This window comes from Coloeus monedula (assembly GCF_965178545.1).
Source record: "Coloeus monedula genome assembly, chromosome: 10".
Lineage (NCBI taxonomy): Eukaryota > Metazoa > Chordata > Aves > Passeriformes > Corvidae > Coloeus > Coloeus monedula.
The window spans coordinates 3,399,506-3,413,970 of record NC_138790.1 but is presented as its reverse complement, the minus strand read 5'-3'; the positions used below and the strand labels follow the sequence as shown (position 1 = coordinate 3,413,970).

At 61.7% G+C, this 14,465-nt stretch overlaps 3 protein-coding genes across 5 annotated transcripts; all 3 read left to right on the top strand.

The window, feature by feature from the left end:
- Nucleotides 1-5,978: 5,978 nt before the first annotated feature.
- On the top strand, nucleotides 5,979-7,572 carry ESPNL (espin like). The gene is made up of 2 exons (XM_082288010.1): nucleotides 5,979-6,225; nucleotides 6,269-7,572. Exons 1-2 carry the CDS (start codon nucleotides 6,034-6,036, stop codon nucleotides 7,559-7,561), a joined length of 1,485 nt encoding a protein of 494 aa, XP_082144136.1. The 5' UTR covers nucleotides 5,979-6,033; the 3' UTR covers nucleotides 7,562-7,572.
- A 492-nt stretch (nucleotides 7,573-8,064) lies between these two features.
- On the top strand, nucleotides 8,065-11,870 carry KLHL30 (kelch like family member 30). 3 transcript variants are annotated; one of them, XM_082287811.1, is made up of 9 exons: nucleotides 8,065-8,234; nucleotides 8,375-8,804; nucleotides 8,922-9,218; nucleotides 9,301-9,469; nucleotides 9,660-9,746; nucleotides 9,960-10,115; nucleotides 10,210-10,398; nucleotides 10,930-11,075; nucleotides 11,369-11,870. In XM_082287811.1, exons 2-9 carry the CDS (start codon nucleotides 8,445-8,447, stop codon nucleotides 11,618-11,620), a joined length of 1,656 nt encoding a protein of 551 aa, XP_082143937.1. In that variant the 5' UTR covers nucleotides 8,065-8,234; nucleotides 8,375-8,444; the 3' UTR covers nucleotides 11,621-11,870. The 3 variants fall into 3 exon arrangements, with proteins under 3 accessions (XP_082143937.1, XP_082143935.1, XP_082143936.1); XM_082287809.1 differs by having other exon boundaries at nucleotides 8,067-8,234; nucleotides 8,375-9,218; XM_082287810.1 differs by having other exon boundaries at nucleotides 8,121-8,234; nucleotides 8,378-9,218.
- Nucleotides 11,871-12,315: 445 nt separating this feature from the next.
- On the top strand, nucleotides 12,316-13,914 carry ERFE (erythroferrone; the record flags this gene model as incomplete). The annotated part of the gene is made up of 6 exons (XM_082287982.1): nucleotides 12,316-12,643; nucleotides 12,762-12,937; nucleotides 13,031-13,139; nucleotides 13,211-13,301; nucleotides 13,412-13,490; nucleotides 13,816-13,914. The coding sequence occupies 6 exons, from the start codon at nucleotides 12,316-12,318 to the stop codon at nucleotides 13,912-13,914; spliced, it is 882 nt and encodes a 293-aa protein (XP_082144108.1).
- Between the last annotated feature and the right edge of the window lie 551 nt (nucleotides 13,915-14,465).

Genomic DNA, 14,465 nt, shown 5'->3' with positions numbered 1-14,465 from the left:
AAGAAGAGCAAAGAAAAATTATGTCTCTGCGTATAGACCAGAAAGAACTTGAAATGTTCAAAATATATCCAAAATTGACATTAAAACCAAACGAGGTTAGATGTTGGTGCCAAACAATGGATGTATTTTATTTAATAGTAAAAGGGGTGGGGGGACAGGGAGAGAGGTGACAGGGTTAGGGAGCGTATCGCTCTTCCGAGAGTCCCAATGACGTCTCGTTGCTCCCTTCCATCTGGTCTCCTCGGTGCTGAGGGTCCCCTGCCGCCGTGCCACGCCACACTGCGCCACGCTGCACCACGCTGCCACACGCCGGAGAGTAGAGAATCCCAGGGATTCATGCACACTTTGGGCCAGGTGGGAATGCCCACGTGGCTCCCGTGCAGGGGCCAGTTTGACACTGTCCCTCCCAACACGGTGGATTTGTTGCATCATCTCTGGTGTAGGGTCTGAGGGCCCCTTTGGGGGGCCTTGGATGGGCCATGGCAGCCCCCCTGCTGTCCTTCCCATGGCTGCGGCTTTTCCCCGCCTGAAGGGGCCCCTCAGCTGGGCTCCTGTGCGCAGTGCAGGCCGGGCACTCACTGCGCCTCTGCCCAGAGGCTTTGCCAACACGCATCCAAAGCCTCTCTCCCTCCACCCTTTGGTGCAGGGTCTGTGCCAGCCTGGCAGCTGATAGGCCTGGGGCTGTGCTCTCCACCTTGGAGGTGTTAAGCTTGTGCTTTGTGAATGTCCCCAGGCCTGAGTTGTTACTTTGTCTTATCTTCATCAGCGAGTGGTGATGGGCCTCTCAGAGCCCCATTCAGGGCATGGTAGTCTTCTCTGCAGTTTTGTAATACAGTTTTTAAAGTCCTTCATGAAAATGTTTAATCCATAAACGATAATATTTCAGTGTCTGACAACCCTAGCCCAGGCATCAGTACTGGGACTTCCTACTTGACAGTGGCCTGAATAATGGGGCCCAGGGCACCCTCAGCAAGTTTGCTGAATTTCCTACAGTGGGAGGAGCTGCAGAGACACCAGAGGATGACTCTGCGCCCACAAGGACCTCAACAAGCTGGAGAAATGGGCTGATGGAACCTCCTGAAGTTCAACCAAGGGCTATGCAGGGTCCTGCCCCTGGCGAGGTGCAGCCCCAGGCACCAGGACACGCCATAGAAAGCAGCTCTGCAGAGCAGGTCCTGGCGAGTGGGACTGGCACAGCCCCACCCCAGCAGAGAGCGCCTGGAAGGCAGCTGGGTGAGCACTGAGCCCACGGCCAGGTCGGCTTTGTGCCACAGGGTCCGTCTCTGTGCATGGGGGAGCTCCTGGGTGCGCCCCTTAGAGCCCTGTGATGTCACCAGTCATGATCACTGTGCCATCACTTGCAGTGGGTAGGTAACTATGGACACCAGCGCTGGGCAGTGCCACAGCACTCAGCCTGGGACACACTGGCAGCCGAGGAGCTTCCGAGTGCTGCCAGTGCGTGAGGAGCCGGAGCGCTGCCGGAGTCTGAGGAGCTTCTCAGTGCTGCCAGCGACCAAGGAGCCTCTGAGTGCTGCCAGTGACCGAGGAGCTTGTGAGTCCCACGAGAGGCCGAGGAACACCTGAGTGCCACCAGTGGAAGCCGAGCCTTCGAGTCCTGCCAGCAGCTGAGAGGAGTCAGGGCCGGGAGCAGCAATGGAGGAGGCCAGGCAAGAGCCAGCAGCGCCGCGAGCCGTCAGGATCTGCCGCATCTGCGTGGATCCCCTGCGCAGCCCCGCTGCCCTGGAGCCCTGCGGACACGTGTTCTGCCACGCCTGCATCCAGCCCCGGGCTGCCCCCGACGCCGCTGCCACCTGCCCCATCTGCCAAGAGCCCATTGGGGCCATCCGCCTGCTGCAGGGGCAGGACAACCGTGCCGGGCTGGCCCCGCGTCGCCACCGCCGCCGCCTCCATCCCTTCGTGGCGCGGTGGCGGCAGCGGCAGCAGCAGGAGCAGCAGGAGGAGGCAGCTGCTGGAGGTGGCCGGCGCCGAAGATTGGCTGATGGGGATCGGCCGCCGAGCCCTGTGCCCCGCCAGCGTGCCCGGAGAGAGCTGGAGGAGCTGGACAGAAACGGGCAGGAGGAGAGCAGGTGGCCGCTGAGCGAACGGGAAGCGCTGGGCGGAGGGGACAACGGGCGCCGCCCCGCCGTGCTCCCCCCTGATGGGCAGCCTCCATGGCCCGTGTGAACCGAAAGCCCGGATGCCACCGAGGGCTTCGCCTGGTTTCTTCTGCCTGCTTGCTTGAGGGAGTGGGAGCTGTGGGAGGGAAAGCATTTAGCCGTAGGAACTTAGTTAGAGAGTAGGATATTGATAGGGAAATTAGCTGTAAATAAACCTTTTTATTCATTTGAAGCATTAGAAAGCAGGCATTCTTTATTAGCGCCGGACGCACGGAATAATATCTCCTTTAATCTGACGTCTGTGGTGAAACTTCATAACAGGGTCCGTTGTTATTCCGTCCCGATCACACCTATCCATCACAATGTGCCTCCCAGCTAATACACAAACACCACTTTCCTAGAACTAATTTGCACGCATTTGCCTTCTGGAAGTCCTTTTTTGGTCCTGGAGGTCGTCATAAGGGGTGTCTGGTGGTCACATTCACCGAGAGCTTACAGGTGACCTTTCTTTGAACTTTTCTTTGGACATGCACTGCTGCTTTTTGTTACCTAACTTGAGAAAAACCCTCTGTGGTCCTCTTTATCTGTTTCTCCACTGGTTCCAGCTATGTTTATCCTCCTTTGTGCATACCTTTACATCCTTTTATCTTTTTTGCTAGTTAGTCTTAGAGCTCTATTCAGCAACTTCGGGGGACCTGAAAATTTCTGTTCTCTGTCTTATTTATCAAGTCTCCCTTTTTCTTGAGACTCTCTTTTAGACAAGTCTCCATACTCCATTTTCCAGCACAGTATTACAACAACCATAACATTGAATACAAGCGAGTACACACAATACAATGATTAAGGTGTGTGTTAGTTTAAAACCGTCTGGGGTTTATTTTTGGTGGGCGGGGGAAGCCCCAGAGGCAGCTTCTGAGAGAGAAGCTGCTCGAAGCTTCTACTCTGTCCGGCAGAGCAAATCCCTGAAGGCTCTGACGATGGAGATGTTGCTGGCCTAATTAGAGACGTTGGTAACACCTCTGTGATGACATATTGAAGAAGGACAAGAACGCACGCAGTCCTTCTTCTTCGGAGGGGTGGGGAGGCGCGTGGGCCAGGGCCCTCCCGGGGCCGGGAGCGGCCAGCGGCCGGCACCGTGCGGCCGGCGCCATCTCGGCACAGCTCGCAGCGAACTCTGCCTGCAGTGGGTAGGTAACTATGGACACCAGCGCTGGGCAGTGCCACAGCACTCAGCCTGGGACACACTGGCAGCCGAGGAGCTCCCGAGTGCTGCCAGTGCGTGAGGAGCCGGAGCGCTGCCGGAGTCTGAGGAGCTTCTCAGTGCTGCCAGCGACCAAGGAGCCTCTGAGTGCTGCCAGTGACCGAGGAGCTTGTGAGTCCCACGAGAGGCCGAGGAACACCTGAGTGCCACCAGTGGAAGCCGAGCCTTCGAGTCCTGCCAGCAGCTGAGAGGAGTCAGGGCCGGGAGCAGCAATGGAGGAGGCCAGGCAAGAGCCAGCAGCGCCGCGAGCCGTCAGGATCTGCCGCATCTGCGTGGATCCCCTGCGCAGCCCCGCTGCCCTGGAGCCCTGCGGACACGTGTTCTGCCACGCCTGCATCCAGCCCCGGGCTGCCCCCGACGCCGCTGCCACCTGCCCCATCTGCCAAGAGCCCATTGGGGCCATCCGCCTGCTGCAGGGGCAGGACAACCGTGCCGGGCTGGCCCCGCGTCGCCACCGCCGCCGCCTCCATCCCTTCGTGGCGCGGTGGCGGCAGCGGCAGCAGCAGGAGCAGCAGGAGGAGGCAGCTGCTGGAGGTCGCTGGCACCAGAGATTCTCCAATGAGGATAGGGAGCCCTGTGCCCCCCGTGCCCCTGCAGCGTGTCCAGAGAGTGTTGGAGGAGCTGGACAGAAACAGGCCAGGCCAGGACGGTCCATTGTGGCTGCTGAGGGAGCGGGGCAGAAGAGTTGGCCTCAGGGGACCACCTGCACCTCCTCCCGTTGGTCCCATTTGTAGTGGAGTCTCCATGGCCCCTCTGAAATGAAAACCGGGATGCTGAGAAGGGCCTTGCCTGGTTTTTCTGCCCGTTTGCTCATTACTGCAGCACTGGGGGAGTGGGAGCTGTGGGAGAGGGAAGGATACGATTGTGGGATCTTGGGTAGAGGGTGGGATATGGCTGAAGAACTGGTGGAGAGGGATGAATGTGGTTGTTGAAACTGAAGGAGACAGGCCACCCTTGGTTGTTTCTGTGCTGCTTTGCTCATCCTTGTGGGTATGCAGCTGGGAAATGGAAAGGGAGAAGAGGGAGAGGGAAAGGGAAAGGAGAAAAAGTAAAAGAGAGAAAGGGAAAGTCCCCTGAGACTCTGAGCAGATCCCAAAGTGGCCAGTGCCTGCTTTCCTAAGGAACAGAATGAGAAATGAGGCCAAGATGGAGGTTTGGGACAGAACCTCCTCTCCTCTCATACCTGCACACCCTTGCACTATGGAGAGCTGCAATCCTGGGAGAAGCTCTCCAGGGCTGGGGGAGACAGCCCTGGCACAACCATCCACCAAAGGGCTTTCAGCAAATTCCCCCCTCCTACAGTACAGCAAAGCACAACCTTTGCTCCCACTGTGGCTCTGTCGCTGGGCAGCAAAAGCTCATCCCCCCCATGAGAGCTGGGTGTCAGCCTGCACTGGAGCCAGGGAGGGATTGAGAGGCTGACTCTGTAATGGATCCTCGCCAGCTAATCGGTGTTTATAGGATTAGATCTGCTGCTTCCTAATTTTATTCCGGCTCCTCGATTGAATTTCTCACATGTAAGTGAGCCCCAAGAGTCCATCCTGGCCATATATAATGGATGGTGATGGAGAGAAAGAATACAAATGTGGCTGAATGCCAGTAACACATGCCCAGGCAGCAGTGCAGCAGATCCCTCTGCTGAAGATCCCCCACTGCCAGAACCTGCCCTCAGTGCCCCTGAGCAAGAGGCTTCCTCTGTCCCCAGCAGCTGGCCTGGGGCCATGACCAGTCTCGGCCATTCTCCATTGGCCCCAAGAGCAGGACAAGGCTTGGAGCCAAGCCACCAAGCTACTATCTCCAGGAACAGCGCCAGTTCCACCCACTGAGCCCTGGTGCTGCCACTCGATGCCCCATCAAATATTAATACAATGCTCAATGCCTCTGTGCCCTGGCCCAGCACTGCAGCCCTGGCCCCTGTCCTCTCCAGGGCTGCCCAAGCACTCCAACCTCCCCTCCTGCCCCATATTGCTCGTTGCTTTCCACACAGGGACTTTGGGGGTGCAGCTGCACCACCTCTGGGTGCTCCCTGAGCAGGGCACGACAGGACCCGACCCCCTAACTTCGGCAGCCAGCTCAGCCCCGTGCAGGTAAGACCCCACTGGGCCTGGGGCAGTGGGCACCCCCATCCCCAAGGAATGTCACCTCAGGGAGGGGGAGGACGGACTGGGGGCATGGGATGCCCCAAGAAGGGCTGGCGGCTATGGGGGACCATGGGGCGGCCCCGGGCTCCGTCCTTGGCTGCAGGGGCGTCGTAGTGCACCTCTGGGGGAGAGCGGGCAGCAGGGATCCCTCAGCTCCGTCCCGTCCTCTGAAGGATCGAGATCCACCCGTGGCTCTCCTCCGAGAAGGGTTCTCCCCAAGGACCGGGGTGATGTGTCGGCTCACCCCTCAGCTGGGGGGGGGGCCCTGGAGGTGCTGGGGCCCACCTCCCCTTGCTGCCCTCCCCCAGGAGGAGGCCCGCGCCTCTGCCCCCAGCAGCCGCCCGGCCCGGCAGGGGATGGAGCCCGGCAGGTCGGTGCCGGCGGAGCTGAAGCTCCGCAAGCCCTCGCAGCGGGCCAGGATCCCGGCGCCCTTCCTCGCCCACCCGGTAGGTCGCTGGCTCGGCCCGCGGCCCCCGGATCGTCCTCTCGGCCGCTGTAGCCCTTCGAGCCCCCCATGACTGTATCCACACAGGACGGGACGGCTGGGCCGGTGGGGCCCCCCTGGCCGAACCCCGCGGAGGTAGACGTGGACTCCCTGGTGCCCACGCACGATGAGCGGGGCCGGCTCATCCCCGAGTGGAAGCGGCAAGTGATGGTGCGGCGGCTGCGGGCCCGACTGGCGGACGAGGACCCGGCGGGAGGGCAGGTACGAGGGGCACGGGGAGTAGAAGGAGCATGGGGTGTCGAAAGTCGCTGACCGCCTCTCTCCGCAGGATGCAGGCTGCTGGAGCTTCTCGCGCTCCCACCAGGCCGTGCTGGGTCCGTTCGGGGAGCTGCTGACCGAGGCAGACCTGCATCAGTTGGAGAGGGCAGTGGAGAGCCTGCGGCTGCGGCGGCGCGGCGAGGTGTACCAGGGCGAGCTGCGGCGCCTGGTGCGGGAGCTACGCGCCCTCTTGCCCGCCCCGCTGCTCAGCATTTCCGTCCGCAGCCCCCCGCCTGCCCCGGGGCAGCCCCTGCCCCTCTGGTGCGGCCGCCTGGCCGGAGCCGTCAACAGCCTGGCAGCGTTGCTGGCCCACGCCGAGGGGGTGCAGGGTCCCCGCGCTGCCGTCACGGCGCCCGCCGCCACCTCCGCTCTCCCCGCCGCTACCTCGGCTCTCCCCGCCGCCGGCGGGCATCCCCGGGAGCCTGGGGGCAGCCTGGCGCAGCGGGAAATCCGGCAGTGCGGAGTCTGCGTCCGCAGCCTGCGCGGCGCCTTCGAGCCCGCCTGGGGGCCCGCGGGGAGCGCGCCGGCCGGGGGCGGCGAGGCGGAGGCCGCCAGCGACTCAGGCATCAGCTGCGAGGAGGCGTTTTCCGACGGCGGCGGCTCCCCGGGGAAGGGGCAGGGGCCGGGGCCAGAGTGGGGCAGCTTGAGGAAGGAACGGATCGTGATGCTCTTCCTGAGCCACTGGAGACGCTCCGCTTACGCGCCCTTACGGCCCGCCGCCGGGGACCCTCGGGAGACAGCGGGAAGCGGGGCGCGGGCGGCGGCCCGCTTGGCGCGGCAGAGGGCGGCCATCCAGAGGCTCCTGAGCGGCTGGAGGGACGCCGCCTCCCGCCGCCCCCCGCCGCCGCCCCCCGCTCGCACCCTGCTCTCCCCGGAGCAGTTCGTGTCGGTGGCGGGGGGCGGCCCGGCCGAGTACGAGAGCCTGTCGCTGGAGCTATTCATGCTGGGCTATTTCCGCATCTTGGAGCAGGACCTGCCCCCCGAGGAGCGCCGAGGCCGCCACCTGCTCTGTTTCGAGGTGTTTGAGCAGCTGGGCCGGCATGGCTGGCGGGCTGTGCGGGCCTTCCACCGCGCCGTCATCGACGAGATCGCGGCCGGGCGGCGCGGCTGGAGCGACGGCTTCGACGACATCAAGGCACGGTACTTCGGGACTTCGCACAGCCCGGCCCAGCGGCCTCGGGAGCCCGGGGAGGACGGGGAGGAGATTTGCCGCTACATCGATCGCAGCTTTGCCTTTTGGAAGGAGAAGGAGGCCGAGATCTTCAGCCTGGAGGAGTGATGCCGAGGGGCTGCGGAGGCCGCGGGCTGCAATAAAAACCTTCTCGATTCTGTCCCAGCTGAGCGAGGATTTCCGGGGCGGCGAAGAAAGCTGCTAAGCTGGGCGGGCCGCCTCAGCACCCCCGTCTCCCCCTCTCCCAGGGCGGGTGTTCCAGGCCTCGGCTGCCGCCGCGTGTTTACGGCTGCCGCGGAGTGAGATAAGAGCCTATATTTATAGCGGCACCGGCAGTGCGAGCCGGAGGAGCGAGGAGGGGCATCGCGGGGACCCCCGGCTACTGATGGGGTGGAGGGAGGGTGCTGTGGGAGCTCGTCCCTCCAGGCTCGGTGCCCAGCCGACCCCTTCGGGGAGGCTTCCCTAAAGGCAACAGCGCCGTGGGATGGGGCAAAGACGAGGATGGGCAGCGGCGACAGCTCTGCTCGTGCGGTGCCTTTAAGAACAGGGAGCAGTGTCCAGGTGCCGCCTAAAAATAGCGTGTGCCCCTCGTCCGAGCTGATCCCGTGTCATGCGGCGTGTCCCTGCCCAGCGCCGGGACCGCGGTCCCTTCCCTCCCGCGGGCCGGCCGGGCTCTGGAGCACTGGTGAGAGCGGGAGCGAGCGCGCCGAGAGGGCTCAAATCACTCCGAATATCACCCCCAAAAGGGCGGTCGCTGCCCCGGCAGGGCAGCTGCGGCGTGGTGAGGAGAAAACACGGCCATCCGTGGGAGGGGGGCTGTGGAAAGCACTTGTGCAGCCACTGCTGTCTGTGACTCGGGCACTGGGAAGGCGGGAGGGTGTCGCAGCAGGGGGAGAGGGGGACACCGTCGCCTTTTCCTAGCAGGGACATCCTCGTCTCCCGCTGCTCGGGCACTGCCTGCCTGCCAGGCCCCACGGCCATCCCCAGCACCATGGTGAGGAACATGGACGACTTTGACTTCTGCCTGCCTTCGCACGCCCAGGCCGTGCTAGAGGGGCTGCAACAGTTGCGCACCAACCCCAAACTGGCCGACGTGACGCTGGTGGCGGGCGGGCGGGAGTTTCCCTGCCACCGCGGCATCCTGGCCCTCTGCAGTCACTACTTCTATGCCATGTTCTCCGGTGACTTCGCTGAGAGCATCGCAGCACGGGTGGAGCTAAAGGAGGTAGATCCCACTGCGCTGGAGATGCTGCTTGATTTTGCCTACACGGGAAAGGTCACCATCAACCAGGGCAACGTGGAGGGGTTGATGCGGACCTCCAGCCAGCTCCACTTCCCTGCTATCCAGAAGGTCTGCAGCCGCTACCTCCGGCAGCAGATGGATGCCACCAACTGCCTAGGTATCTGTGAGTTTGGTGAGAGCCACGGCTGCCCTGAGGTCTCCTCCAAGGCTTGGTCTTTCTTGCAGGAGAACTTTGAAGCCGTCTCTCTTCAGGAGGAGTTCCTCCAGCTCTCCAAGGAGAGGTTGGCTGTTTACCTCTCCAATGACCAGCTGCAGGTGCAGGAGGAGCGGAGCCTGGTTGAGGCTGTACTGCGCTGGGTACGCCACGACCCAGGATCCCGAGCCCAGTTCCTGCCGGAGCTGCTGGAGCTGACCCGCCTTGTCTCACTGCCTGACCAGTACCTGCAGAACCTCCTTGCCACTGAGCCTCTTGTTCGTGACTCAGATGCCAGCAAGGCCCTTGTTGCCCGATCCCGCACCATGGTGGGTATCCCCTTTCCCTAAATCCCACTCCCCTGAGCAAGGAAGGAGGAGCTTGATGGCCCCGCCCTGGTCTCTTCATCAGGGGCAGAGTGGCACTGGTGCCCTGAAGAACCCCCCAACCCCACCACAGAAGCTAGAGGAGGTGCTGGTGGTGGTTGGTGGCCGTGTGCTGGAGGATAGCGAGGATGAGGAGAGGGGGCTGGAAATGCCAGCTGCCACCAGGAACTTTGCCTTCTATAACCCCAAAAGCAGTAAGTGCCCTGCACTTCCTCCACCACCCTCCATGCTAATTAACCATCTGTCTACCCCAAAGCCACCTCTTGCCAAACTAGTGTCAGTTTAGAGAGACACCGCTTGGGTTGGGATGGGCTTGAAACAAGGATGGGTTAAGAAGTGCTATTGCTGGCTGTGGGGTCATTGCTTGGCTCTGCTGGGTTTCAGGGCGATGGATGGCTCTGCCCGACTTCCCTGATTACAACAAATGGGGCTTTTCCCTGGTGGCTCTGAACAACGATGTGTACGTCACAGGTCAGTGCCAGGGCTGCTGGTGCAGGGTGGGGTCTTCGAGGAGCAGGGATGGAGGACAGGGGACAATGATACGAGCATGAGGCACTGGTGTGGGGCCAGAGGCTCCTCTCTGAGCGAAGTCCTCTCGTTACTCTCTGCTTGGGCAAATCTGGCCACTGGCAAGGAATACCCAGGGACAGCTGCACTTGGCCCACCTGACCCGTCTCTCTCTAGGCGGCTCCCGGGGGTCCCAGAATGACACGTGGTCAACGACGCAGGCCTGGTGCTTCTGCCCCAGGGATGGTGTCTGGAAGCCCATTGCTTCCATGCTGAGAGCCCGGACAAACCACACCAGCGCTGTCCTCAATGGTGAGATCTACGTGATTGGGGGTAAGGCTGCAAAGACCCTGTGGGTGCTGCCAGGGTGGGGGTCCATGGGTGCCCCAGAGCAGCAGGGTGGCTGCTGTGTCCTGTCACCCTGCAGGGACAACAGTGGACGTGGTGGAGGTGGAGCGCTATGACCCCTACAACAAGAGCTGGTGTGCCATCAGCCCAGCCCTCAAGTACGTGAGCAATTTTGCAGCTGCCAGCTGCTTGGGCAAGCTCTACCTGGTGGGCTCCTGCGCCGTCAAGTACAACGCACTCACTCTGCAGTGCTACAACCCTGTTCAAGGTGAGGGCTGACCCTGCTGCCACACCCCACCAATGTTGTCCCTGGGAGATGAACAGAGGAGCACCCCCAGGCAGGTGCCCCCCTGGACTGCCAGGCACGGTCCTGTGGGATGTGAGCAGGTGCTAGCAGGGTGTGGTGGTGGCTGTGGCACAGGGCTCAGGAGCCCCAGGAGCGTGGCTGTTAGCAGCATGGACCTGAGCCACAGATGTCTGACACAGCCCAGACCTGACCTTCGGTGGAGCAGGATCTCTGAGCCATAGGGGTGGGGGAGGCTGCCTGCCTTAGGAAGAAACTAACACCCTGTGACAATGCAACCTCCTCAAGTAGACTCCCATCCCACAGCACCACTACAAACCATGTACCTACCCCACACTGTTCTTTATACAAGATCCTCGACTGGGATGGGGACTGCCTGGCTGGTCTGCCTCCTCCCTTTCAAATTCCCCCTGAAATAGCAATGCTTTTTTCAGCCACTGGCAGCTGCATCGAGAGCCAAGGGTGGGATGCACTGCTAATGACTGCTCCTTGCAGATTTGTGGAGTGTGATCACATCCCCCTTCATCCCCAAGTACCTCTCAGCCCCACGCTGTGCCACTCTGCACGGGCTCATCTACCTCATCGGGGATAACACCAAGAAGGTCCATGTGTACAACCCAGAGGCAAACATCTGGCAGAAGGTAGTGGGATGTGGGACCAGGCATGATCACCCTCCCAGGGATATGGGGATGGTGTTCCCAGCTGCTCCCCCTCAGTGCCAGCACCCCCTTCTCCCTCCTATCCACTCATCCCTTGGCTCTATTAACACTTTCCTCCCCTGCTCCCCCATCCCACATCCAGTAGGCACCAGAGGCCCCCAAACCCCACAGAGAGGATGGGGTAGGGAGACATGTCTGGTGGGTAAATGTCCTCTGTGGTGGGAGTAGGAGGTCACCAAGGGGTCCTTGCACATCTCACCCTGTCCCTCACACAGGTGCAGCTCCTACACACACTTCACGAGAACGGTGGGATGGTGGCACTGGGTGACCGGCTCTTTGTCACCGGTGGCCACTGGAAGGGCATGGACGGGGACTACCGGGTAGAAATGGAGGTGTATGACTGCACCAAGGACATCTGGACGTGCGAGGGCTCCCTGCCCTGTCTCTGGCTCTTCCATAGCTCCTCCTCTATCTTCATGGACACCTCCAAGTGGACAGAAGCTTTCCAGGGTGACCATGGGTGGTAGGAGAGCCACAGTAATACCTGTCACCCTATGCAGCCATGCTCCCCTGTTGCTGCTGCCTGTTCAGGTTGGCAAGTGGGAAGTGGAAACCCCTGTGCCAGGCTGGCTAGGGCATCAGGAGTATGTTCTCCCCCACCACTGCAGGGAAAAGGCTTTTCCTTATAAACGTGCTTTGGCTAATACTTTCTTGTTTTGGTTTGTGGGGTTTTTTTAGAACTGCTTCTTTCCCCTTCCAAAACCCTAAAGATTTTAAGGTTATTAAAAGGCCTCCAAAAGCGTGGTTCATCCCATCAAAGCCCGACATTGCTACTTGGGGCCAGCAGCCTGTGCATAATCCTGGTTTCATTCCTGGGATACACAGCATGCCCCCAGGGCATGGCGAAGTAGCCGGCACCTGGGTGAGTCCCTGCTGCTGCAGACTCCTACCCCAGCCCCACCCCGTCTCTGACGGTACCGGTGGCAGAGGGATGGGCGAGCACAAGACGACGCTTCCCCGACGGCCGGGCCCGGAGCCAGCACCGCTGGACGGTTCAGCCGCTCCGCCTGCGGTTGCTCGCTGTTCTCGAAGCGCTAAAAACGCGCCGCGCTGAGGAGCCCCGGCGGCGGGGTGGGCACAGCCCGGGGAGGGCCCCGCGCCCCGAGGGCAGAGCCCAGCAGCGAGGCGGGCCCGGGGCCGCCCTCCCGGTAGCGGCGGCGCGATGCGGCTGCCGGAGCTGTGCCTGGCGCTCCTCTGCGCCGCCGGCACCGGCACCGAACCCCCGCGGGCAGCCCGGGAGCGGCCGCTGGCCCCGGGAGCAGTTGCGGGGAGGGCGGCGGGACTTGGGGGGCCCGGGGCGGCCCGCATCGACCCCCGGCAGGCGTGGATGCTGCTGGCCGGGAGCCCCGGGAGGGGAAGCGGCGATCGGGTCCGCGGCTCTCCGGGAAAACCAACCTCGGGTGCTGCGCAGGCCGGAGGGACAGGGGCTGCCCCGGCTTCCCGCACGATGCCGGAGGAGCTGCTGAGGGAGCTGCAGATCCTGCTCAGAGGTACCGGGGTGGGGGGCCCAGGGTGGGAGCGGGACAAGGCACAGCAGGGCTGGGCAGAAGAGCCAGGAAAAGGGAAGGTTCCTTCCTAACGTCAAACTCCGGTGGGGTTTGGGGTCAGGCATGCCAAAGATATCCTGCACAGATGGGGAAGGGGGTAAGGAAGAGGGGGAAAGCAGCAAAGGCAACCCCCAGGCCGGGGCCCAGCGTCGTGTGGAAGCAGCCTTCCACTGCCAAACGCGTGAAGACATCGCTGTGGAGCAGAAAACGTGGCAGGAGCTGGGGCTGTTCTACATCGTAAGTGCCCAGCCTGCCTCTTCTCCCTGTCTGCTGGGGCACCCGCCCTGGCACAGGGACTCCTTCTCTAACTCCAGCCATTCCCTGTCCCAGCCTGAGAGGGAGGGGATGTTCCACCGTGGCCCAGGGCTGAATCTGACCAGCGGGCAGTACACAGCCCCCATTGCAGGATACTACGCCTTCACCACCACGCTGCACATTGGTGAGCCCTCAGACAGCCCGTGGCCCTGCCGGGGAGGTCTGGGCTGGCTCTCATCCCCTGCTCTGTCACAGTGTGCAGGGAGCCACGGAGAAAGGGGCAGGGATGCCGAGGGAGCCGCCTGCGGGTGCTGATCTGTGTGCAGTCCCGCTGCCAGCACAACAGGTATGGCAGGGCAAAGCCAGGAACCCCAGGCCAGGGAGGGGGGAAGGAGTCCAGCATCCCTGGGAAAGGAAGGGAATGCTCCCCCCACCACTACCCTCCCTCTTCTGCAGCAATTTGGAGACTGTATCCCGGCTGGAGAGCAGCGGTGACCTTTTCACCATCTCTGTTGCAGGCACCCTTTACCTGCAGGTTAGTGGTGCCAGCTCCACTGGTGACAGTAGTGCGCAGGAAGGTGCCTTTTGTGGCCCTAGCCCAGGGCTGGGCACCAGGTCTGTGTCCCAGATGACCTCCAAGCCCCAGTGACAGTCCGGGCAGAGCTCTGCTGGGGCACTAGAGCACAGACTGTGCTGCCCTAAAGGCCTTGTGCTCCTCTTTCCCCAGGAGGAAGGGCAGGGGCAGCTCCTCCAGCTCTTGGTTGCTGTGTGCAGGGGAGAGCTCTCTCCTTGGCTCTTCCAGGCCATGCCTGGTGCCCAGGGGAGGTGTCCCAGCCCTGCTAAACCCTCTCTTCCCCCAGGCTGGGCAGTATGCCTCTGTTTTCCTGGACAACACAGCAGGCTCTCCCCTCACAGTTCAGAGTGGCTCCGATTTCAGTGCTGTTCTGCTGGGAGTGTGAAGAAACTCGTGCCAGGAGTGGCCAGACTCTTCCCTCTGCCAACCATCACGTCTCCCCTGCTCAGCACCACGCCTAGGGAAGAGCATTTGCTCATGCAGGAACTGCAGTCTGGTCCGATACTGCTCACGCTACAGAGCCAGCTGAGGATGGACAAAAGATCATGAAGATGATGATGATAATAATAATAAAGCAGTCTGACCAGGACCTAAAGGCATTCACTTTTATCTAAAGGTTAGGCCTAGAAGTTTATCTTGGAAAACACTGCTGACAGTGGCAGCAGATGGTTGCCTTCTCCCCAGGGCTCAGCTCCCACCATACCTGGTACAAAGCCCGACACGTCCATTTTTGCCCTTAGTGGACTTCCCTTCCCTGCCCAGACGCAGTCTCAGCAGCCCAAGCCAGACAATGTATTGCTTTGGCTGCCCTGCAGTGTATGAGCAGTGAAGGTTTGCTGGCAGGAGCCAACATCTTTGCACTAATCATCAAAGCCAACTCCCAATAATGCCGCCCATTCAATTAAAGCAGATTCCTGTCCTGTGACTTCCCACACC

Bases quoted from the DNA above. Each gene is read 5' to 3' on its own strand.
- ESPNL (XM_082288010.1), top strand. From the start codon at position 6,034: ATGACTGTATCCACACAGGACGGGACGGCTGGGCCGGTGGGGCCCCCC. The intron at 6,226-6,268 runs GTACGAGGGGCA...GGGGTGTCGAAA, and splicing joins AGGACCCGGCGGGAGGGCAG to GTCGCTGACCGCCTCTCTCC.
- KLHL30 (XM_082287809.1), top strand. From the start codon at position 8,445: ATGGTGAGGAACATGGACGACTTTGACTTCTGCCTGCCTTCGCACGCC. The intron at 9,470-9,659 runs GTAAGTGCCCTG...GCTGGGTTTCAG, and splicing joins CTTCTATAACCCCAAAAGCA to GGCGATGGATGGCTCTGCCC. The intron at 11,076-11,368 runs GTAGTGGGATGT...TCCCTCACACAG, and splicing joins AGGCAAACATCTGGCAGAAG to GTGCAGCTCCTACACACACT.